Here is a 26126-nt window from a genome sequence, read left to right as displayed (position 1 = left end):
TTACAGTATAAAATCAGTTTTGTTTCCTGTTACATCCAGCATTGACAGTAAAGCTATATGAAACATTATTTTACCACTCTATATTGTTAACTTATATAAATTTTCACAATAGAGCTGACAAAATAGGTTGTGACAAGTATTTATTGTATTTGCAGTAAATATGTTGGCAGCTGATTGTAAGTAATTAAATTTTTCTGTAAACTTCTGTTTGAATGTATGGATGTGCTTATGCAAATACGCACAGCCTGAATGTAACAACGATAATGATTTTCTACCTTTTGTAATATTGTACTGGTCCAATGATATGACTTTAGATTGTGAACAAACACAATTTCAACAAAAACTGAAAAATAAAATGCAGTTGTCTTCAACAAAGGGAGGAAGGAGGAGGGTTAGAGAAACTGTTGTAAAGGAGATAATTACTGCCCACTTAAAATAAAGGCTCTTGTTTCAACTTTATTTTCAATAATAGCTGTGTTACTAGCTCTGCACTTCATGGAGTATTGTATCAGTGGAGCACAATGATCAAATGACTGTCAAATATTTCAGTATGGTCAGTGTAAAGCATGAAATGGCTAACTGTGAATTCATACACTTTAATTAAAACCATTATATTTTCGTAGGGCAAGTACATTTATGAACGAGGTTCACGAAATGGTAAACGTGTACAGTGCAACATGGGAGCAAAGAATCATGGTGTCATTATGCCGGATGCAGACAAGGAACGTACACTAAATCAGCTTGTGGGGGCAGCATTTGGTGCAGCAGGGCAGCGTTGCATGGCTCTTAGCACAGCTGTTTTCGTGGGTGAAGCAAATGACTGGCTACCTGACTTGGTGGACCGAGCAAAGAAATTAAAAGTCAATGCAGGTAAAGTTTTCCATTAATAAATAGAGTGCAATTGATGTATGCAATGCAAATGAGTCTGTCAAGTGCTGAAGAGTTTGTGCTGTTATTAACCCTAGCAATACCAATGCATTTTTCATAATGTGTACTATGGAGGGATGAGCGAGGACTGTACTTCATGCCACCAGAAAAGAAATGAAAAAATCACAAAAAAAATTGTTTATTGTTATCAACTTTTATTCACAACATGCTAATTAAAAATATATAAATGTTTAAGGAGGACCCAGAACCTGAAGATTATGAATGACATTTGCTGCGTGAGGTGACTTTCACTAATAAGCATTAAATTTTTGGGTTAAGTTTTACTGAAAACTTGTAAAAAATCATTGCAGAGTTTGGCATAAGAAATCATTAAAAACCATAAATAATTTGTCAAAATTTTCAAATGTAAAGTATATTACTAGATTATAATATTTCAAAAAGTTGGGCATAAAACAGTTCCCCCCTCCCTTTATCCTTGGTATTCTGAGGACTAAGATCTCACTGGATAATATATACACTATGTGGTCAAAAGTATCCAGACACCCTAAAAAACATACGTTTTTCATATTAGGTGCATTGCACTGCCACCTACTGCCAGATTCTCCATATCAGCTATCTCAGTCAGACATCGTGAGATAGCAGACTGGGGCACTCCGCGGAACTCGCGGACCTCAAACCTGGCTAGGTGATTGGGTGTCACTTGTGTCATATGTCTGTACGCGAGATTTCCACACTCTTAAACATCCCTAGGCTCACTGTTTCTGTTGTGATAGTAATGTGGAAATGTGAAGGGACACGTACAGCACAAAAGCGTACAGGCTGACCTTGTCTGTTGACAGACCGCCGATAGTTGAAGAGGGTCGTAATGTTTAATAGGCAGACACCTATCCAGACCATCATACAGGAATTCCAAATTGCATTGGGATCCACTGCAAGTACTTTGACAGTTAGACAGGAGGTGAGAAAACTTGGATTTCATGGTTGACTGGCTGCTCATAAGCCACATATCATGCCGGTAAATGCCAAACGACACCTCGCTTGGTGTAAGGAGCGTAAACTTTGGACGGGTGAACAGTGGAAAAACGTGTGGAGTGATGAATCACGGTACACAATGTGGTGATCCGATGGCAGAGTGTGGTTATGGCAGATGCCTGGTGAACGTCATGTGCCAGTGTGTGTAGTGCCAACAGTAAAATTCAGAGGCGGTGGTGTTATGGTGTGGTAATTTGTTTCATGGAAGGGGCTTGCACCCCTTGTTGTTTTGTGTGGCACTGTCACAGCACAGGCCTACATTGATGTTTTAAGCACCTTCTTGCTTCCCCCTGTTGAAGAGCAATTCTGGGATGGCAGTTGCATATTTCAACACGATCGAGCCCCTGTTCGTAACGCACGGCCCGTGGAGTGGTTACACAACAGAACATCCCTGTTGATACCTCTGCTCAGTGCAGCACTCTGTGACGATTGGGCTGCCATTCCCCAAGAAACCTTCCAGCACCCAATTAAACATATGCCTGTGAGAATGAAAGCTGTCATCAAGGCTAAGGGTGGGCCAACACCATATTGAATCCTAGCATTACCAGTGGAGAGCACCATGAACTTGTAAGTCATTTTCAGCTAGGTGTCCAGATACTTTGGATCACATAGTGTATGCCAGCTTCAGTTCATGCTAAATCATTCATTTCCATGCCTAGTGTGTGATGGTGAGTTACAGAAGATTTCAGTGGGGTATGTAAATCGTTACAAATAAATAATACATCTACAAACCATTGTGAGGTGCATTACACCAGTTATTAGAGTTTCTTCCCATTTCATTCAAGTATAGTGTGTGGGAAGAATGACTGTTTGAATGGTTCTGGGTGTGCTGTAATTATTCCAATCTTGTCCTCACAATCCCTTTGTGAGCAATATATAGGGGGTTGTAGTATATTCTTGGAGCTATCATTTAAAGCTGGTTCTTGAAACTTCATTAGTAGACTTTCTTGAGATAGTTTAAGTCTGTCTTCAAGAATCTGCCAGTTCAGATTCCTCAGCATCTGTGTGACTCTCCCATGGGCCAAACAAACCTGTGGCCATTTGTGCTGCCTTTTCTGTATACATTCAATATTCCCTGTTAGTCCTATTAGGTACAGGTCCCACACTTCAGCAATATTCTAGAATGGGTCGCATGAGTGATTTGTAAGCATTCTCTTGTGTAGACACCGAGCGAGGTGGCGCTGTGGTTAGCACACTGGACTCGCATTCGGGAGGACGATGGTTCAATCCCGTCTCCGACCATCCTGATTTCCCTAAATCGCTACAGGCAAATGCCGGGATGGTTCCTTTGAAAGGGTACGGCCGATTTCCTTCCCCATCCTTTCCTCACCCGAGCTTGCGCTCCGTCTCTAATGACCTCGTTGTCGACGCGACGTTAAACACTAATCTCCTCCTCCTCTTGTGTAGACTGATTGCAGTGTCCCAGTATTCTACCAATAAACTGAAGTCAGCCACCTGCTTTACCGACAATTGAGCCTATTCGATCATTCCATTTCATGTCCAGTGTTACACTCTCATATTTGTTTGAGTTGGTCAATTCCAGCTGTGACTCAGTGATATTATAGTCATAGGACACTATCATTTTCATTTTGTGAAGTGCACAACTTTAAATGTCTGAACATTTAAAGCAAGTTGCCAGTCTTTGGTCCACTTTGAAATCTTACCAAGATCTGGCTGAACATTTATGATGCAACTTCTTTCAGAAAGTGCTTCATTATAGATAACTGCATCATCTACAAAAAGTCTGAGGTTACTATTACTATTGTCTGCAAGGTCATTAATAGACATCATGAAAGGGTCCCAACACACTTCCCTGGACCGCACTGAAAGTTGCTTTTACATCCAATGATACATTTTGCAGCAGACAAGTGTCAAACTAAAAAATGCTCATAATGGTGGCAATGTTTAAAACCAACTCAGGACCGAAACAGTGAACATATCACATAAGGCACGTATATTGGAATCCACATTCTATTCCTGCCTTCTAAATGGATTTTCCATGGCTCTATCACACACTGGAGAAATCTGGTTCCAGAAGGTTGATATTTACTGTACCCAGTATTGTTTACTTGATCATAACTGCAATCTCTTGACCAGTTTTCAAGAAGTAAAGCTAGTATAGATTCTACTTATGAATTTCTTTGCAGCACCAAGAATTTGATTTTGTGTGTGTGTGTGTGTGTGTGTGTGTGTGTGTGTGTGTGTGTGTGTGTGTCAATCATCACATCAAATATAGTTTCAATCCTGAAAGTGATCTCCTACATGTCCTTTGCTCATAGTGTTCTGTAGGTAAAAGTGGGAAGGAAAAATACCTGCAATATTTTATGCGAAAAGAGAACTCAGTTATTACTTCTTGTTTCAACAGAATGTTATTCATGAACATCAGTATTACAGATTCTGACAATTACTGGTGTTAGGTGAAAAATTTACATCAGTTACAATTCACAAATAGGGAGGAAAAATATTTTAATATCTGACAGACCATATCTTCAAAAAAGATAGTAGTAGACTGACACAAAAGTCAATACAATATTTATTCATTCACTCTGCCACGCTAATGATAAGGACAGCATGTGTAAGACTGCAGTGGTACATCATCTCCTATGTTATAAACATATATTGTTCTCAAATTAGCCTTTCTGTTATGTATGTGTATGTTCATATCAATTCCAAGAGCATAAATCTAATTGTTAATCAAATAAAAGTTAATTATTTTCGTAGAGGCAGTAGCAAGATGCACACAACAATATTTGACAATTTCCGGGGGTTGGAGATGGCAGAATGTGGGATAGATTTTTTTTTTTTTTTTTTTTTTTTGTGGGGGGGGGGGGGGGCTACTGAGAGAGAGCTTTGTGGTTGTGGCTTCATGTATTATGAAGTGAACTAATGAGGTAATGGTAAGAAACTGATGGAAGTAAGAGGGGAAGTAGCGGGATTTACATGTGGAGGCAACATTTGGTCCCCCAGTGTACCAAAAGTAATACTAACAAAAAAACCAAGGTTCCCAGCAACATTTCTCAAGTAAGCTGTATCACAGTATCCTGCTTGAGAAAAGTAATCATTCTGCTGAAGGTTACATCTAACTGTCATTAAGGAGGTTTTATATTTGTCTATACTGACAGCAATTAAACTGAATTACAGATTGTCTTAATTATCTATAAATAAAATATTGCTGCTTCTATGAGTTTTTTGTTTTGCTCATTTGTGAAGCTCTGTTTCAGATATATTTAAGAAAGAATGCTTAATTAATTGATAAATTCAATTTTTTCATCAATGAAAACATTTTAAAAAAGGTAATACGTATTGGATCTGGTTGCCAATACACTCTCTGAGGGGGAAGGTAAGCAAATTTGCTTTGGTCAGAATGTCTGCAAAGATCAGGAATCTGAGTGTGAGCTCTGACCTGTTACAGTTGGAAGTTCTTATGAATGCTTATTACAGTGTGTCCTCTGTTATAGCACACACAGATGAAAACTGCTGTGAATGATATGAAAAACAAGGGGAATCAATTAATGCATATTAAAACATGGTGGATGACAAGAACAAACAACTGCTGTAGAGGAGTCTGTGTTCAGCAGTAAAAGAAAATGAATAGCAGCAAAAGAAAATGAATCTTACGTGTGCAGCGAGTTGGATGTGACCCATTATTATGAACTCCTCTCTGTTTCTAAAAATAAATTATGCATGTGCACTTTCTTAGTTATAATAAGTCAAGGCAGCAATTTTAAGTGAGTAGTAAGTTCAAAATAATACTTAAAATTAAGTACTCACATGGTTGTCATATCTCTTAATCAAACATAAGGCTTACTGAAAACATGGCTTGCTGAAAGCAATAATTGTGTAGGTGATATGATTTTAGTTTTCTCTTAAAATCCGAACATTTCATTGTCATTCCTTTTATTTTTATCATCTCCTATTTCAGTGTAATCTTACAAAAGGTGGGTCTCCCTTATGATAGAATCCACTCAGTTGAGCATAACAATTTCATATTAATTGCATGGCCACTATTCCATGATAGCTACTTAACTTCTTGGACCATGATTGACCAACTTCGACAAGATGAAAGAAGATAAAAGAAGTCATAGTACAGCAATGTTAAACATTTTGACTTTACAGCCAGAGAATCAAATTATCCTAAAATTATTCTGCAGCATAAATTAAAGAATGACTTTGATAATTTCAAATATGATTACAATTCTGAATTAAATTTGAAGTATGAGAACTAATTATGTTTTCCAAAAAATAAATCTTTTGTTAATTTCATGTGGTATTTCTGTTTACAAAAAATAAAGTATTAAGTTATGTCAGTTTAATCAAAGTATAATATTCTGCAGTACATGATGATAGAGGAAGACTGACCAGTTCTGTTACAAGATTTTGTCCATATGGTGTAGTTTGTATTGCTCATAAAAAGGCAAAATGCTGCACTGAACTTTGATTCTCAATGGTGTTTTTCTGGATAAACTACCAAGTGGTGTAATCAAATTAAACTAACTTTTTCCCTTCTTACAGGTCATGTTCCTGGCACAGATTTAGGCCCAGTCATCTCCCCACAGTCCAAAAAAAGAATTTGTGATCTTGTTCAGTCTGGTGTTGATGATGGAGCACAGTTGCTGCTAGATGGCAGAGATATTGTGGTTCCTGGTTTTGAGAAAGGGAATTTCATTGGACCCACAATTTTAAGTGGTGTTAAGGTCAGTTTGATTTTATGTTAATGTCTAGTTGCAGATCATTATATGAATGTTCTAACAAAAATGAGCATGCACACAATATTATCTGTAGGAAGTGCTGAAATCTATTCAGACTTCTACCAGCTTAAAGAGGATGTTTGTGTTCACAAATAACATTGATTGCACAATTAAGGGATTTAAAACAAGGTGTCAGCACCTTCAAATGTTTGCTGGCCAGGAGTAGTGTGTAGTTCGAAGAATTGTAGTTTGATAGCATGAAACCTCAAAGAAATCGTAGGATGATGTGCAAGTATGGTGAGAGCTTCCAACTGCCGATTCACTTTCACACATTGACTAACGGTTAGTAAGGTTTCAGCACTTCATGAGACTGAGGGTTTGTCTCAGTATCCTGTGTGCACACAGTCCACTATCTGTCTGAGCAGATCCATGATAACACAAACACCCAAAAAGGTGCTTGAAATGTTGTGGGATGTCGTTGGTATCTGTGAGGGTACTTGTTTTGTTATAACCAAGCTGCTTCTGAACTGTTTTCATCTGCTTTGCTGTACACAAACACCATCTCAGCTTGTTCTCGACATGAATACTGGACTATCCTTAGCAACACACAAAGACCACATAGCATGTGGCCAGAGGACCTGCCATTTGTAAGCACCATCTACCGTGGCAATGATGACTTTCTGGACACGTGTTCATAGCACCATTTTTTCCTGTACTTCCAGTCACGAATCCGCCCCTGTAGTTTGACAGTTTTATTAATGTTCACCCTGTATAAGGTGTCTCCTTAACCTATATCACCCCAAATAACCTACTGCCCAGAAGTCAAATAGAAAATGTGTTTTTTATTTATCAGATGCACTAACCAATGTCATTGCCTTTCTTGTAACTTTGTTTATTACCAAGATACATACAGGAGTATGTGCCTTCTAAGTAACAACCTATATTTTTTATGAAGTAATCCACATCCTTCCAACGAGACATGTTCAAACAGCATCATTGTACTATTCACATAAATACTGTGTTATTAAAAGCTTAACACAAAATCGATTGACTCATTGCAGGAATCTGGGGCAATGAAACTCACCATCTCGCTGAAGATGACAGTAAACAAATGGAAACACAAGAGAAGTTCAAAGTGGCCATTCAGTCACATTATTGCAATTACTGTTCTGCTAACTTACATGGAAACCAGTTGGCTGAATGACTGTGATAAGTTTTTCAACAGATGCTGAGAGGAAGTGAATTACTGAATTAAATATAAGGGTGCTATATAAAAAAAGTACTGCCATTCACATCGTTATGATGAGTTAAAAGAGAGGCAAATGTGCTGGGTAATATCCCCCTGTCAGCTAAACAAAATTTATTTGGTACATTTTTCATTTTGCTTCTGGACAGCAAATTATTTGGGGGGAATCAAGTGGGACATGCTGTATATGAGTTGGACCACATCTGACATGAAAGTTAGAACTGTGTGCCAGAGTGGGACTCAAACCTGGGACTTTTGGCTATTCATTGACTGAGCTACCCAAGTGCAACTTACGACTTGCTATCACAGCTTTAAGGCGAAGGTCCCAGTTTCGAATCCTGGTCCAGTACACATTTATAATCCACCAGGAAGTTTCAAATCAATGCACTCTCTGCTTCAGAGTGAAAATCCATTCTGGAAATACGTCTAACATTTCTTGCTGCCACATTTTTCACTATCTCAAGAAGCAAATTATTTGAGAGGTTGTCAGTTATCACTTTTTATTTGTGAATGACATTTTTTGGTAATAAGTTTATGTACTCAAGATTTTTCTGTGACATTAGCACTACAGATATTTTTCAAAAATTTACAGCCCAGTATGAAATGTTACAAGGAGGAAATATTTGGTCCAGTTCTTATAATTTTGTCTGTTGACACTCTGGATGAAGCAGTGCAGTTGATCAACAGAAATCCGTATGGTAATGGAACAGCAATCTTCACCACTAATGGAGCAACTGCTAGAAAATTCACCAATGAAATCGATGTTGGACAGGTATGTATACAGAATTTTTTTTATTGAATTATGGTTACTGATGCTCTGACACAAAATTAGAATGTTTGAAGTTATAGAAATTATTCAGGATGTTTTATCACCTACATTTTCAAATTACCCTTAACTTTCTGTGTCAGTTGAGTGAATTCATCAGATTTTAATCCTTACCCATGTTTTGTGTTCATTCGTTCATCAGTTTAATTACTGCAAAACTTGCTGGCAATGTATTTCTTGTGTGTTACACTTGCAACTGCTGTTTTAAACATTTTAAGTTATGCATTGGGCATGGGGTAGCTATTGCATCCAATTCATCCATAGTTTTTTTCTGCTGGTAACCTTTCTTCCTCTGCACATTCACATACAAAAAAAGCTATACAGAATGTTAAATCTGGACTGCAGTGAAACAATAAAAGGGAACCATTGATCAATCGAATGTCTTGGTGACCCTGAACATGAAATTGCTGGCAAATGTTATCTGTGACATACAGGAGTATGTGAGCCTGCATAAAGTGAATGTGCAACATTATCCCACTGAAATTACTGATCACACATTAACTTTGAAGGATCTTCAGGTATTATTCACAAATATTCATTTTGCAGGAAATGAAAGCTGCATCATTGGACATTGTAACCATGCACTCTTAACATTACCTTACAATGTCCTTACACCTTCTTAACATAAATGTACAGCTTTTTGGCCATCCTGAAATGAATTACCTGCCAGTCATTAGTAAAATTATGATAAAGTTGTCTTGAGCTCCATACAGTGTTCAGTGTCAAGGACACTGTTATTGGAAACAAGGTGGCTGCAATTTATTACAGAAGTAGCATATTCTCAGCCTATTTCTAGTTGCATAAACAGGTGGAGCACTTTTGGAGTATCATTGTTGCCAAGATTCCTTTGGAGTTCCAAAAAATCTCTCATTACTTACATGAACAAAGGCATGTTTGCTCAAGTGGAGTGTCTTCTTGTCTTCCAGACACCACGATTATTGCATGTTGGCATTTATTGAGATTCTTGGGAGTGACAGCCATGACAAACTTTTCACCTGATGTGTGAGATATAAGACAAGCAAAACATCCTCAGACTTAAAGAAGAATGTAATAATTCCAATTCCAAAGAAAGCAGTTGTTGACATGTATGAATACCATCAAACCACCAGTTTAATAAGTCATGGAGTCAAAAATTTTTTACACATATTATTTACTGAGGAACAGAAAAACTGGTGGATGCCAACTTTCGGGAAGGTAAATTTGGGTTCTGGAGAAATGAAGGCTCTGGAAGCAATACTGGTCTTCTGATTTGTCTTAGAAAATAGGTTACAGAAAGGTAAAGCTGGGTATGTAGCACTGGTAGAGTTAAGGTGCCTCAACATAATGCCTTTTTTCTATTCAACTTTGCTCATGTGCATAAATTTCCAACAGTGGAAGTATACATGTGCATTTTGAGCATGTGTAGTTTCCTGGAAATGGAGGTCAGCCTTTGGTGGGAACTTCGTGCATTCTGGCTGATGACAGGCAGCTGGGGCCCTGTGTGTTTCATTGTGTAGTGTGTTGAGGTTATGCTGTGAAGGGATTTGTGTAGTAATGGCTGTTGACTTCAAAGGAAACACACTTAATTTTATGGATGATTACAGACAAAGAAAAGCCATATGGCAAGCCACTTCTAAAGATTATTTGAATAAAAATTTGAGATGTGATGCCCTAAGCATCACCTATTTAAAAAAAAAAGTATCTGATCATGTTACTGTAAAGAATAAGATGATGCAAGTTTCAAAGTAGAAAATGACAAGAATAATCCAGGAATTTATGAAGAGTGTATATGAAAACTGTGGACAAGTATTAATGCTATGGTGACTTGGAGAACATCTGTGAAGCCTGATATATGAAGGAAAGAAATGAGGTATGTATGTGTAGCTCCTCAGGATACTATTAGAAATGGAAATGAAGGACATTGATTGTGCTAAAAATACAAATTGGAAAATACAAGCTCCATTCTAGTGGATTTTGACATACATGAACTTGCATATAATCTTTCACGATTAAAGTTGTGTAAATAACTGTTTTATAAAATAAAATATAAATGCTGCAGTGAAGTTAATAACCTTCACATAACGACTTGGAACCCCTTCTTAAGTGTTTCAGAGTTTCAGGAATAATCACTGAAATGATTTGTTTTGAAATGCAAACTAGAGTCCAAATTGGAGTACAAGTTGCTGGTTACTAGCTAACAAAATGTTATTTGCAGCCTTATCACAGCAGTTTCCCAAGCAGAAAAACTGAAAGCTTACTGTGACCTGAATTTTTTTGCAAACAAAATGTCGTCATCACTTTGTATTGAAGTATGAAAAGAATAATAATAATAATAATAATAATAATAATAATAATAATAATAATAATAGGAGCACTCAGTACACTAAATATACACACTAGGCACAGATCAGAACCAACCAACACACAGAAGAAACCCACAAAACCAGCATGGCAACACAGGCTACAGACCAGAATAGAAAAACTGAGAAAAGACATCGGACAGCTAACACAATTTATAAGAAATGAAATGTCAGACAAAAAAACCAAAAAGGTTAGGTAAAATCTCACAACAAAAAGTGATAGAGCAGTTAGATGAAAGGGAGCAGTAATTACAAGCATTGGCCAAATGACTTAGAAGATACTAGAAGGAAACAAAACCAAACATTCAACACAAACCAAAAGAAATTTTACCAGACAATAGATAACACACACATTAAAATAGACAATCCACCAAACATAACAGACATGGAACACTTCTGGAGCAACATATGGTCAAACCCGGTACAGCATAACAGGCATGCATGGTGGATACAAGCAGAAACAGACGCATACAAGATGATACCACAAATGCCTGAAGTGATAATTTTCCAACATGAAGTCACCCAAGCAATTAATTCTACTCACAATTGGAAAGCCCCTGGAAAAGATAAAATAGCAAATTTCTGGCTAAAGAAGTTCACCTCAACACATTCACATTTAACTAAATTATTTAACAGTTACATTGCAGACCCATACACATTCTCTGATATACTTACACATGGACTTATCTGAAACCTAAAGATCAAGTAGACAAACCAAACCCAGCTAAATATCGCCCCATAACATGCCTACCAACAATATACAAAATATTAACTGCAGTCATTACACAGAAATTAATGACACATACAACACAGAACAAAATTATAAATGAAGAACAAATAGGCTGTTGCAAAGGAGCACGAGGATGTAAAGAGCAACTGATAATAGATGCAGAAGTGACATATCAAGCTAAAACTAAACAAAGCTCACTACACTACACAAACATTGATTACCAAAAAGCTTTTGATAGTGTACCCCACTCATGGTTACTACAAATATTGGAAATATACAAAGTAGATCCTAAATTGATACAGTTCCTAAAAATAGTAATGAAAAATTGGAAAACCACACTTAATATCCAAACAAATTCAAATAATATCACATCACAGCCAATACAGATTAAGCGTGGAATATACCAAGGAGACTCATCAAGTCCTTTCTGGTTCTGCCTTGCTCTGAACCGTCTATCCAACATGCTAAATAATACAAATTATGGATACAATATTGCTGGAACATACCAACACAAAATCACACATTTGCTATACATGGATGATCCAAAACTACTGGCAGCAACAAATCAACAATTCAACCAATTACTAAAGATAACAGAAGTATTCAGCAATGATATTTGGAACAGACAAATGTAAGAAAAATAGCATAGTCAAGGGAAAACACACTAAACAAGAAGATTACATATTGGATAACCACAGTGACTGCATAGAAGCGATGGAAAAAACAGATGCCTATAAATATCTAGGATACAGGCAAAAAATAGGAACAGATAATACAAATATTAAAGAAGAACTAAAAGAAAAATATAGACAAAGACTAACAAAAATACTGAAACCAGAATTGACAGCAAGAAACAAGACAAAAGCTATAAATACTTATGCTATACCAATATTGACCTACTCTTTTTGGAGTAGTGAAATGGAGTAACACAGACCTAGAAGCACTCAATACACTTACATGATCACAATGCCACAAATATATAATACATCACACACATTCAGCAACAGAAAGATCGACATAAAAAACCTACATTATGGACAGGTAGACAATTTAAGAAAATTCTTTCTAGAACGAGCAGAAACCAGCAAAATACACAAAGCAATCACTCATATAAATACATCGGCTACACCACTGCAATTTCATAACCACTTCAACCCTTTAGATCACATAACATCAACAGATACGAAGAAAGTAAATTGGAAAAAGAAAACACTACATGGCAAGCACCCGTATCATCTAACACAGCCACACATCGATCAAGACGCATCCAACACATGGCTAAGAAAGGGCAATATATACAGTGAGACGGAAGGATTCATGATTGCAATACAGGATCAAACAATAAACACCAGATATTACAGCAAGCATTTTATTAAAGATCCCAATACCACAACAGATAAATGCAGACTTTGCAAACAACAAATAGAAACAGTAGATCACATCACAAGCGGATGTAAAATACTAGCAAATACAGAATACCCCAGACGACATAACAATGGAGCAAAAATAATACATCAACAACTTGCCATACAACATAAACTAATAAAACATGTTCCCACATACAAGTATGCACCACAAAATGTACTGGAGAATGATGAATACAAATTATACTGGAACAGAACCATTATAACAGATAAAACAACACCACATATCAAACCTGACATCATACCAATAATAAAAAAAAAATTAACACAACTAATCGAAATATCCATACCCAATACAACAAATATACAGAAGAAAACAGGAGAAAAAATTGAAAAATACATCCAACTGGCTGAGAAAGTCAAGGACTTGTGGCATCAGGATAAAGTTGACATTATACCAATTATACCAGGGCCGGCCAAACGCTGCACAGTGTGCAGACGTGCGGAAGTGCTGCACATGTGCGCACGTGTGCGACAGCGACATCTGTTATTAGATATGTGTCCTAAATGAACGGCGGAAGCTCCACTTCCCTGTTTATGTGATACAAGCAAGAGCGCAACATACCCAGTCTCGTTTACCCCTGGTAACCGTAACCTTAACAGAGAAGTACTGAGAAATGGCAGGTACTGTGAAAAAGCAAAGGACGGGAGATCTATGTTCTCAGTCGTTTAAAAATGACTGGGAACTGCAATTCTTTTTTGTAGCCGTTGGTGAAAACTCACAGTGTTTGCTATGCCGCTGAATAATATGCAGCCAGCATAAGTTTTCAATTGAAAGACACTACAATACATATCACAAAGATGAGTGTAGTGCACTCAAGCGTGAAGAACGGCAAGCAAAATTAAATGTCCTTAAGAAAATGTATGAGACACATAAACTCGATTATCATTTCTCATGACCAGTGATAAATGTGTTTGGATTTATTCCTTTCATAATTAAAAATTAATGTTTACTAACTGTGCATTATTGCCTCATTCTGCTCCATGTTACATTATTATCAGGAAAGTTGGTCATTAAACCGATTGTTCCAATGTATACTTACATTTAGGTTTTTTTTTTTAATGTGTGTAGGGCTACGCTCAGCTGAAGTCAATAAACATAACATTCATCTAATTGTCGGTTATTATGCAGATTTCAGACGGAGCTGATGAAAGATGTAGCAATAATGGTATTGAAATAACAGGTGATCATCGAGAGGTCTGCGGTTATCATTCCGTTCAGAGGTCAGTGAGACAGAAATTATGTGGGTGTAACTGAGGGCACCGAGAATTAGTTATAGGAAACCTTGCATTAGTTTAATGTTATTTGAAATCATGAATAAGGTTCGGTGGAAGTCGCTAAGTGCTCTCTTTCTTCAATACTAGATCAAAAACGTTAAGGGTATTTACGTGCCGTCAGTCAAGCTGTCTTAATAAAAACCCACGGTTGTTAACTGTATTACTTGTCTTACTGGGTTAAACTGTCAACATAAACGTAGACGTCTCAATAAGTAGACTGTGACAGTATTTTAAATGTTTGGTATGCGAAATACCTTCCCATAGTTGGCTTGCTCTTTCCATGAGCACTAGAATGCGTCGATACAGAGTATCCCAGCAAGTGGATAAAGCGACATCTGTGTGTAGAAACATGCACTACATGAATGCTGATGGCTGCGGCGTGCACGCTGTGACCCGGAGGTTGCACATGTGCAAGAGCACTACACGCGTGCAGAATTTCTGGCCGGCCCTGAATTACACTATCAACTACAGGAGTCATACCACACAATATCCACCAGTACATCAATGCAATATAGCTACATCCAAACTTATATATACAACTACAGAAATCTGTAATTATTGATAAATGTTCAGTTACCTGAAAGTTCCTAAATGCAATGTAACATATACCGTACAGTTAAAAGGAAGTCACGCTTGATCAAGGTCCGCGTCACTTTCCAGTTTTGACCAGACATAACGTCTGAGAAAAGAAAGAATAATAATAATATAATAATAATAATAATAATAATAATATCTGTCAGAAACAATTATTAACAGTCCAGAGGCAACCTCTATCGGAAGTTAAATGTAAAATGGTCTATTACCTTGACCTCTAATCACCAAAAGTTAATTGTTTGTCTTAAAGGTGGAAAATATATTAATAAATTGCCAAGTGAGTTTATCAACGTTACAGGTGACACACAGACAGTTGCTACTGTGAAATCTAAGTGATCCAGAATGAAGTACAGTCCTCATGAGTTCACTTCCAACTTTTACTGAAAAAAGTCTACCCAGCTCTGATGCCATTCAAGGCACAATGCTCACAGGCAATTGACTGGCACAGACAGATTGATAAGTGTCTCTTTTCACACTCTGTTTAGCTGTATTTATGTAGAGGTGCAGTGGATCGTCAAACAGAACATCTGCTGTCAACTGCCCTAGGAGCAGGTAACAGTATCTAAATGGCCCATTTCTTGGACATACGTTAATTAATAGCTCTGCCATTTAACAATTACAGTCTTCTTAGAATGGAACTGACAGCAGAACGTGACCTCTGAACTTGCCTAGTTAAGATTCCTTGTAATCATTATTATTTGTGATAAAGTTTTCAAACCTGGTACAGCTTTGTTATTGCATGAATGTTATTGATTTCTGTAATTAGAAGTTTCTATTCCAAATACAAGTGATACTTAATCTGACATGAATAAGGACATTTTTGTTCCAAATTTGGTTTTCAGTAAATAACTTGAAAACTTGTAGAGGTTGCTTATTAGCATCACACATTTATTTTTCTGATGTTAAATTCCATTGGGAACCTTGTGCACCATGAATGTATTATTGTAAATATGGTTTGGATAAATGGCAGCATAGGTCCTAAAGATTGAAATCCTTTATTTTACACATAGATTTCAGTTACTGTGTGACCATCTTCTGTGCTAAGAAAACATAATAACCATCAGATATGAGAATCTTAACACAAATGTGGCCCTATTTATAACCACCATCAAAAAGAACATAGTCAGGAAAACATATACAAATATACAGATTCTCATACATATCGAACTATTTGAACCTTGCAGGCCCATACCATAACAACACAACGTTTTCTGTGAAGTGTAACATGTACTGTGATGATTACTTCCAGCAGGTATCTTCACTTTCACTGTAAACATTAATTTTGAAATTACAAAAGAACCTATCTTGTGACCTTACAGTGAGCTTTTAGCTTACACAGCCAACTATTTATGCTCAGTATAGCAAAACAAGCATCATAGTGCCCTCTACATGGCAAAGCGTACAACATGGAGACATCAATTACAGTAAATACCGTTAATAGAAAAAACCATAGCTTACATAAAAATAACCTTTAAAATCAAATGACGATTTTTTTACCATCTGAAGTCATAGCTAAACTGTCAAGAAATGCAGCACAGGCATAACAAAGAACAAATAAAACTATGCCCTCTGACACAGTCAAGATAAAATGTGTACGAATACACGTAGTGAAAAGCACATAGTAATTTCTCAAATCAGAAAAATTAGTGTCAGAAACCCCCTTTTTCCAGTTCCAAAACCATCAGTTGAATGTAAAAAGATTAACCTTTGTAATGGGACATTATGCCATCTCTTAACACCCTCGAAAACTTGAAGAACCCAATGATTGACATTATCAGCATACATTCTTAACAGGCATTTACAACAAGTAATAACAAGATATTAACAACCATACAATAGTCGCCTATATGATGTATTGGACCCATAATATTGCTATTTTTCATGTGACAAACTTACACAAAATTTCAATAATGACAAAGTGGGCCAAATATACTGGGTGACAATTACTGAACTATATGCAAAAAATGTAAATTGGTTGCAAACTTTGGCATGCACACACTTTGTTCATAATGTAAGCATCACTACAGGTATTCAGACTTGTGCTATTACATGTTCAATATGCTTGCCACCTTAAGAGTATCTGTGCAGTCAATGACCTGAATGGCTGCTTTCAGCTCAGCAGTGGTTTTGGTGTTGTTATTGCTGTAAACCTTTGTCTTCAATGTAGCCCCACAAAAAGGAGTTGCATGCGTTCAGGTCTGGAGAATATGGCGGCAAATTGAGGCCCACGCCAGTGGTGTTGGGGTACCCCAGAGCCAGAATGCAGTACCCAAGCACTTCTCCAGGACATCAAACACTTTCCTACTTTGATGGGGTCGAGCTCAGTCTTATATGAACCACATCTTGTCAAAACAGGGTCACTTTGGATAATGTGGAAGAAAGACTGTTACAAAACCTTCATGTAGTGTTTGGTAGTCAGGATGTCATCAAGGAATATCACACTGAGTATTCCATGAGTGGACATTGCACATCACACAGTCACCTATTGAGGGTGAAGAGACTTCTCAAATGCACCAATTTTGCTTATTGACGAACCCATTCAAATGAAAGTGAGCTTCATCGCTAAAACAAACATTCACATCAAAGTCCTGTTCGTCAATTCTGTGGACAATAGTATTGGCAAAACGCAACCACTATTCCATGGCCCTGGGGCTTAATAGCTGATGGGTTTGAATTTTGTATGGAAAGAGATGAAGGTCTTAAACAGTAATTTGTGACAGTGTTTCCCAGTTGATTCCCACCTGTTGTGCAGCTTGTCTGATTGATTTCCTTTGGCTGATTTGAAACACATGGCATGTCTTCTTGATGTTTTCATGCGTTTTTGCCCTTTTTGGACAACTGACATTGCCAATACTGTCATCATGAACACTACCTGTTCTCTCAGTCTTGCAAGTCAAATTCTTGGTTGTTGGCACCCTTGGACCAGTTGTCTTCAGCTTGAACTTGGTAGGAAACTTTGGTTTAGCTGCTGTTGGGTGGTTATTACTCACATAGGCCTTCACAAGCACTATGTGTACTGTACCTGCAGATGGCTAGCAACAATAAGGCGCATGTGCATTTGCATACTAATTCCCATCATGCCCTGTGACCAACATGCAGTTTGAATGCCCTAACACAGACCATTCAGAAGTTATGACTATTGTTTTCATATAGTTCAATAACTGTCACCCTGTACATTGCAAATAGGGCACAAAAATAAAAATAATGTCCACCATTTGTTATTAGGAAACCTGATAAGCACCTCTTAACAAAAAACTGCTGAAGAAATGGTTAGTCTAAGTGCACACAAAGTTTATGCTCATATTGTGAATCAGCATGTTGCACTGTATAAGACATAATACCAGCTAATCTTTCATCTTGTTGCTGGCCCTGTGGACGGCCTTCCTGCCATGCAAAGCCCTCAAAGTGCTTTCAAAAATGGTCACTTCTCATAAGTGTCTGCTCATTAAACAACATGGAATTCCAAGATTTCAGACTACAGGAAATCTCCATCTTCTCAAGGAGATTAAGATATCTGCCCTTTTGTTTTTTGCTGTACAACAATTTAAGCTGTGATGTCACATCAGGAGGAGCATGGCCTGTGCCAATCAAATGTGCATGTCAATGTTCTGAGGAATGTCATTACCTGTAGGTGTGCAGGGCATCTGTTAGTAATGAAAATAATGTTTCTTTCTGCTGCACCCATATTAGCATCTAAACTCCTTAGAAGCTTTGTACACATTTCAGCTGTCATCCAGGCATTGCTAATAAAATTGCAGGTGCTCGGTATTAGTGTTCTTGTTTCAGGCAGGCCATCCACCTTTGCAAGATACTAGTCTTTAGTGATGGTAAATCATTACTTTTATGAGAAAAAGACACAACTCCAAATTTTATTGTATTCTGGAATCACCCTGAACATTGGTGCATAGAATCTACCAATGAAAACTATAATTTTAAAATAAAATAAAATGTAACTGGATAGATTTTTAAATCTACTCAGCAAGTGGAGACAGGAGAACTTTCATAGCCAGTGGCCCCTTGTCCTGGCAGGAGGATAGAAGGGGAAGGAAGAGGGGTGAAGGAAAAGGACTGGTGAGCTGTAGGAAAAGCGATAGATTTCATAATAGTCACCCAGAACTTGCCGGATTGGATGAGAAGGAAAGACTGATTGTGGGGGACTGCACCAGAGGAGATTTTCAAATCTCGTCTGGTGAAGGTCCCAACAATCAGCCTTTCCTTCTCATGCCATCTGATAAGTCTCCCATGGCCCAGGGTTCTGGGCAACTTCTCCAAACTCTTTCCTTTTTCCTAGACCTCACCGACAGTTATTCTTCACCCCTCTTCCTTTCCCTTCAACCCTTCTGCCAGGAGGAGGAGCCACTGACTTCAAAAACCTTGCAAATTTTACTACAGTGTGTGTGTGTGTGTGTGTGTGTGTGTGTGTGTGTGTGTGTGTGTTTTGTCCTGCCACTGCTTGATGAGTAGGTTTTTTTAAATCCATCCAGTTACAGTATATAGGATGCGTTTCACAGCAACCATGTACAATGTTTAATACAAGAACTGAAATTTTCTGAGACACGAGATTACTCACAATATTGTAATGTAGAAATTAAATAAATTTTGCCCTTCATATCAGAAAAAAATATAGAAAGCTGCACAGCTGCAACCATATAACAAACTGTAGCTACCCTTTTCTGTTCCTCATTGTCATGTGATCATGAACCTGCCAGAATTGGTAAAACTGAAGGGTAAAACCAAATGTAGCCTACAAAGCTTCATTCACGACAACCATACAGATTTAGTCTTGAACTGATAAATGTGCAGCTAAACAAAGGTGTTAGGCATCTTTGAACACACGTTCTCCCTTTTTAATGCAGTGGGACAGAAAATTCAACATTCACGAATGCCTGCTCATTTGCTAGTGTGTAGGACATGAAAAAGACTATGCCATATTGTGTTTCTTTGCCATGTCAGAGTTTAATATTTTGACTGTGCTCAACATCACAAATACTTGTCGTCTCTACTGAATCTTAAATGTTCTTGTTTTGCTGTCTGCTGAAACTTCCACAATATAGTAGTCAACACTTTCATAAACAACTTGTAACCAATGCACAAAACACCATTATTTTATGGGACTGGAAATCGGCAGTTATTTGAATTTTCCAGCAAAAAATTATAACGTACCTATTGACAGTAAGAATACTTTGTAAATTATAGACATTCTTTCCTGCAACTCACCAAAAAACTTAGGAATTTTGACTTAACTGGATTTCATTTTGCAAACTGTTCAGTGTTTCTTCCTTAAAAAAGGACTTTCTCTTAAAGGGGATTCATTAAAAATGAATTTCAGGAACATTGTTCTTGTGGCAATTTCGCCAGAACCAATTGTGGATTGTGGTTTGTCTCATAACGTACATAATGTAAATAATTTGATTCAGGTACAGGAGACACGTCAAATTGTGGTAAAATTTCACATTAGACAAAGAACAGCTGATGTTAACAAACAGCATAATAATAATAATAATAATAATAATAATAATAATTTTTATACAAATCAAGCACTTTATTACCCCCTTGCCCAAGTTCTCATTTCATCCTCTATGAATTCTTCTCTTGAACAGTAGCATTTCTCCCACAGAATCTGCTGTAGCCTTGTTTTTAAAATTTCTGGCTTCATGTTAAATATGTTTTTGCCCATTGACTTGGTGTATATTGTCATACCCGTATATTGTGGCGTCTGTGCATACAATTTCAACTGGCGTGTGGGTAGCATAAAATTATTTTTATTTCTTGTGTTATATGTATGGTTAAAATGATTCTCCCCAAATAATTTTTATCTGCTGTGCAGATATAGAAGTAACATTAAGGATTTGTAGTTTTCGAAATAATGGGCGACAAGGCTCTGTTTGCTGTGCAGTGCACTTGTATTGGACAATTTTCTTTTGCAGTTTCAGTATTTGAGTTACACTACTTGAACTTCCCCAGAAAATTATCCCATATCTAGTGACAGATTCAAAATAACTATGATCAGCATTTTTTTCTGTACTCATGTCTGTGGAATTTTGCTAGTATTTGCATTGCAAATGCAAGACTGCTTAGTTTATTTGACCAAAAGTCAACATGTGTATTCCAGCTTAAGTTCTTGTCGTCATATAGTCCCAGGAATTTGACCGTGTCAACTTCTTTCATAGGTTGATTGTTATATTTGTATTTTAAGTTCCGCAAATTTTGAATCTGTTTTTGAAAAGTGGGAATTCCTTAAAGTGGGTTTCTTACTACAGAGTTCTATTGTACTTACTATGTAGCAGAGAGGTTGATGGCAGAATAAAAACCAGATGGAATAGTGTATAATCTTTTGGTCAGTATCCTTCCTTGGAGCTAACTCAACAACAAAATCACACTCATATATGCAGTATTATTTATGCAGTATTACAATATACTCTGTTGATTGTTAATGTATCTATCATATGGTGAAAAGTACCTATATTCCTCCCTCTGAGTGATGCTTACGAAGTCTGAAATGAAAAAGTAATTCTCAAAGTATTGCAGCCATGCAGGCAGATCAAATTCATAGCCAGTTAGTGTTTGCAGTGTGTCAAAGAACTAAATCTGTAGTACCGAATAGATCTACTAGATAATACATAACAAGAAGCAAGAAGGAAATGAGATAAGTTTTGCCAGTGACATAATTCTATCTGGCAACAAGAGACTTGAATGTTGTTGTTGTTGTTGTGATCTTCAGTCCCAAAACTGGTTAGATGCAGCTCTCCATGCTACTCTATCCTGTGCAAGCTTTTTCATCTCGCAGTACCGACTGCAACCTAGATCCTTTTGAATCTGCTTAATGTATTCATCTCTTGGTCTCCCTCTACGATTTTTACTGTCCACGCTGCCCTCCAGCACTAAAGTCGTGATACCTTGATGCCTTAGAACATGTCCTACCAACTGATCCCTTCTTCTAGTAAAGCTGTGCCACAAACTTCTCTTCTCCCCAATTCTATTCAATACCTCCTCATTAGTTATGTGATCTACCCATGTAATCTTCAGCATTCTTCTGTAGCAGCACATATCGAAAGCTTCTATCCTCTTCTTGTCCAAACTAGTTATCGTCCATGTTTCACTTCCATACACGGCTACACTCCATACAAATACTTTCAGAAACGACGTCCTGACACTTAAATCTATACTCGATGTTAACAAATTTCTCTTCTTCAGAAACACTTTCCTTGCCATTGCCAGTCTACATATGATATCCTCTCTACTTCGACCATCATCAGTTAATTTGCTCCCCAAATAGCAAAACTCCTTAACTACTTTAAGTGTCTCATTTCCTAATCTAATTCCCTCAGTATCACCCGATTTAATTCGACTACATTCCATTATCCTTGTTTTGCTTTTGTTGATGTTCATCTTATACCCTCCTTTCATGACACTGTCCATTCCGTTCAACTTCTCTTCCAAGTCCTTTGCTGTCTCTGACAGAATTACAATGTCATCGGCGAACCTCAAAGTTTTTATTTCTTCTACATGGATTTTAATACCTACTCCGAATTTTTCTATTGTTTCCTTCACTGCTTGCTCAATATACAGATTGAATAACATTGGGGATAGGCTACAACCCTGTCTTACTCCCTTCCCAACCACTGCTTCTCTTTCATGCCCCCTGACTCTTATAACTGCCATCTGGTTTCTGTACAAATTGTAAATAACCTTTCGCTCCCTGTATTTTATGCCTGCCACCTTCAGAATTTAAAAGAGAGTATTCCAGTCAACATTTTCAAAAGCTTTCTCTAAGCCTACAAATGCTAGAAACGTAGGTTTGCCTTTCCTTAATCTTTCTTCTAAGATAAGTCGTAAGGTCAGTATTGCCTCACGTGTTCCAGTGTTTCTACGGAATCCAAACTGATCTTCCCCGAGGTCGGCTTCTACTAGTTTTTCCATTCGTCTGTAAAGAATTCGTGTTAGTATTTTGCAGCTGTGGCTTATTAAACTGATTGTTCGGTAATTTTCACATCTGTCAACACCTGCTTTCTTTGGGATTGGAATTATTAAATTCTTCTTGAAGTCTGAGGGTATTTCGCCTTTCTCATACATCTTGCTCTCCAGATGGTAGAGTTTTGTCAGGACTGGTTCTCCCAAGGCTGTCAGTAGTTCCAATGGAATGTTGTCTACTCTCGGGGACTTGTTTCGACTCAGGTCTTTCAGTGCTCTGTCAAACTCTTCACGCAGTATCATATCTCCCATTTCATCTTCATCTACATCCTCTTCCATTTCCATACTATTGTCCTCAAGAACATCGCCCTTGTATAGACCCTCTATATATTCCTTCCACCTTTCTGCTTTCCCTTCTTTGCTTAGAACTGGGTTTCCATCTGAGCTCTTGATATTCATACAAGTGGTTCTCTTTTCTCCAAAGGTCTCTTTAATTTTCATGTAGGCAGTATCTATCTTACCCCTTACATCTATCTTACCCCTTACATCTATCTTACCCCTTACATTTGTCCTCTAGCCATCCCTGCGTAGCCACTTTGCACTTCCTGTCAATCTCATTTTTGAGACCTTTGTATTCTTTTTTGCCTGCCTCATTTACTGCATTTTTATATTTTCTCCTTTCATAAATTAAATTCAATATTTCTTCTGTTACCCATGGATTTCTACTAGCCCTCGTCTCTTTACCTACTAGGTCCCCTGCTGCCTTCACTACTTCATCTCTCAAAGCTACCCATTCTTCTTCTACTGTATTTCTTTCCCCCATTCCTGTCAATTGTTCCCTTATGCTCTCCCTGAAACTCTGTACAACCTCTGGTTTAGTCAGTTTATCCAGGTCCCATCTCCTTAAATTCCCACCTCTTTGCAGTTTCTTCAGTTTTAATCTACAGTTCATAAACAATAGATTGTGATCAGAGTCCACATCTGCCCCTGGAAATTTCTTACTGTTTAAAACCTGATTCCTAAATCTCTGTCTAACCATTATATAATCTATCTGAAACCTGTCAGTATCTCCAGGCTTCTCCCATGTATACAGCCTTCTTTCATGATTTTTGAACCAAGTGTTAGCTATGATTAAGTTGTGCTCTGTGCAAAATTCTACCACACAGCTTCCTCTTTCATTTCTTAGCCCCAACCCATATTCACCTACTACGTTTCCTTCTCTTCCTTTTCCTACTGTCGAGTTCCAGTCACCCATGACAATTAAATTTTCGTCTCCCTTCACTATCTGAATATTTTCTTTTATCTCATCATACATTTCATCAATCTCTTTGTCATATGCGGAACTAGTTGGCATATAAACTTGTACTACTGTGGTAGGCGTGAGCTTCGTATCTTGGCCACAATAATGCGTTTACTATGCTGTTTGTAGTAGCTTACCCGAACTACTATTTTTTTTATTCATTATTAAACCTACTCCTGCATTACACCTGTTTGATTTTGTATTTATAATCCTGTATTCGCCTGACCAAAAGTCTTGTTCCTCCTGCCATCGAACTTCACTAATTCCCACTATATCTAACTTTAACCTATCCATTTCCCTTTTTAAATTTTCTAACCTACCTGCCCGATTAAGGGATCTGACATTCCACACTCCGATCTGTAGAACGCCAATTTTCTTTCTCCTGATAACGACATACTCTTGAGTAGTCCCAGCCCGGAGATCCGAATGGGGGACTATTTTACCTCCAGAATATTTTATCCAAGAAGATGCCATCATTATTTACTGTATTTACTCGAATCTAAGCCGCACTTTTTTTCCGGCTTTTGTAATCCAAAAACTGCCTGCGGCTTAGAATCGAGTGCAAAGTAAGCGGAAGTTCTGAAAAATGCTGGTAGGTGCCGCCACAACTAACTTCTGCCATCGAATATATGTAGCGCTACACAGGCATGCTTTGCAGGCACAAAGATAAATACTGGCACCAAAACCTCAGCGTCAGTAAATAAATTTAAAAAAAAAGATGGAAGATGAGCTTTTTTCTCTGCCTCAATTTTCGACCACAGCATTTTCATACATTATCCAACGAAGTAAATACAAATTATGTGTTGTTAATCTACGAATGTAGCAGCATTTCAATGTACTACAAAAATCCGACTGGCAGGACTGTTTGGGATGTTTGTCAATATGGCCAACTCTACGTTCTGAATCTTTTCCTACCTATGAGAAGTGATGGTTGCTAATAGGAACTTTTATGAATTGTGAATCACAGGCAGTATTCTCTTCATTATAAGTATAATACGAATATAAACATTTTGCTATATATTCTTTCATGTTTGCTGCTATCTCGTTTAAATCCTGTCTGCCTAATAAAGTACAAAACTAGAGTGAGACAACAGCAAACACGGAAGAATATACATTTCATGTCATGTTTATATTCGTATTATTCTTATGCCTAATAGTGATATAGTCAGAAATGAAGCATGACAATTGACTAGATTTTTAAATCTAAGATGACTCTTACTTCTGTGCAGAATGTAATGTACTAAAGAGGCGTTGTAAAGATTTTCAAATGGAGAAAATTTTTTGCTAAATTCTCGTTCAGAACATCATCTATCATACGCAGTCTATTATTTGGTTCTTGTTGATCATTATCAAAGAAAGCAGCAGCGTAAGTAACAACAAATAGCAGTCTCTTGCCATTGTTTTGCCAATGAGACGATTCCCCTCTTTTTTTTAATTGTAAGCGGCAGTAGCGTGTACAAAAGCAAGCCATGCTGCGAGCGGTGACAGGCTCTAAACACTCTTTATCAGAATGCGACAAAAGATGCATGACACAGTACAGTAATGACTTTTCAGCTTAGAGTGACGTAAACACCTATAACAAAGAGAACGGCACTTATCAGTTCAAAGAAAAATAAGCAATCAATTCAAACCAGATGAAGCACATGAAAAAGGAAGGGTATCCGTATAAATATGGACGGAGCGCCTGACGCATAGCAATGGCTACCGGGTAAAGCTTAACTGCTAAGCTTACGACTCAAACCAAACTACTGTAGCTGTATAGTCATTCATTCGACCTAAATTGTGTCAAATATTACAATGGACCAACTTTGTTTCGATTTGGAGGTGCGGCCTAAAACTTTTCTCTCCCCTTGAATTTCGAGTCTCAAAT

General features: G+C 37.4%; 1 protein-coding gene across 1 annotated transcript in view; it reads left to right on the top strand.

Annotated features, from left to right (window-relative positions):
• Positions 1 to 26126, top strand: part of LOC124776807 (probable methylmalonate-semialdehyde dehydrogenase [acylating], mitochondrial) — a 72967-nt gene that overhangs the window by 5188 nt on the left and 41653 nt on the right. The window contains exons 6-8 of the mRNA XM_047251956.1: positions 624 to 870; positions 6433 to 6614; positions 8447 to 8626. Coding sequence (XP_047107912.1) covers positions 624 to 870; positions 6433 to 6614; positions 8447 to 8626 — 609 coding nt within the window. The remainder of the gene's footprint in view (positions 1 to 623; positions 871 to 6432; positions 6615 to 8446; positions 8627 to 26126) is intronic.

Source organism: Schistocerca piceifrons, chromosome 2, assembly GCF_021461385.2.
Source record: "Schistocerca piceifrons isolate TAMUIC-IGC-003096 chromosome 2, iqSchPice1.1, whole genome shotgun sequence".
Lineage (NCBI taxonomy): Eukaryota > Metazoa > Arthropoda > Insecta > Orthoptera > Acrididae > Schistocerca > Schistocerca piceifrons.
The sequence above is the reverse complement of the archived record's forward strand: the minus strand, read 5'-3'. Positions and strand labels throughout refer to the sequence as shown.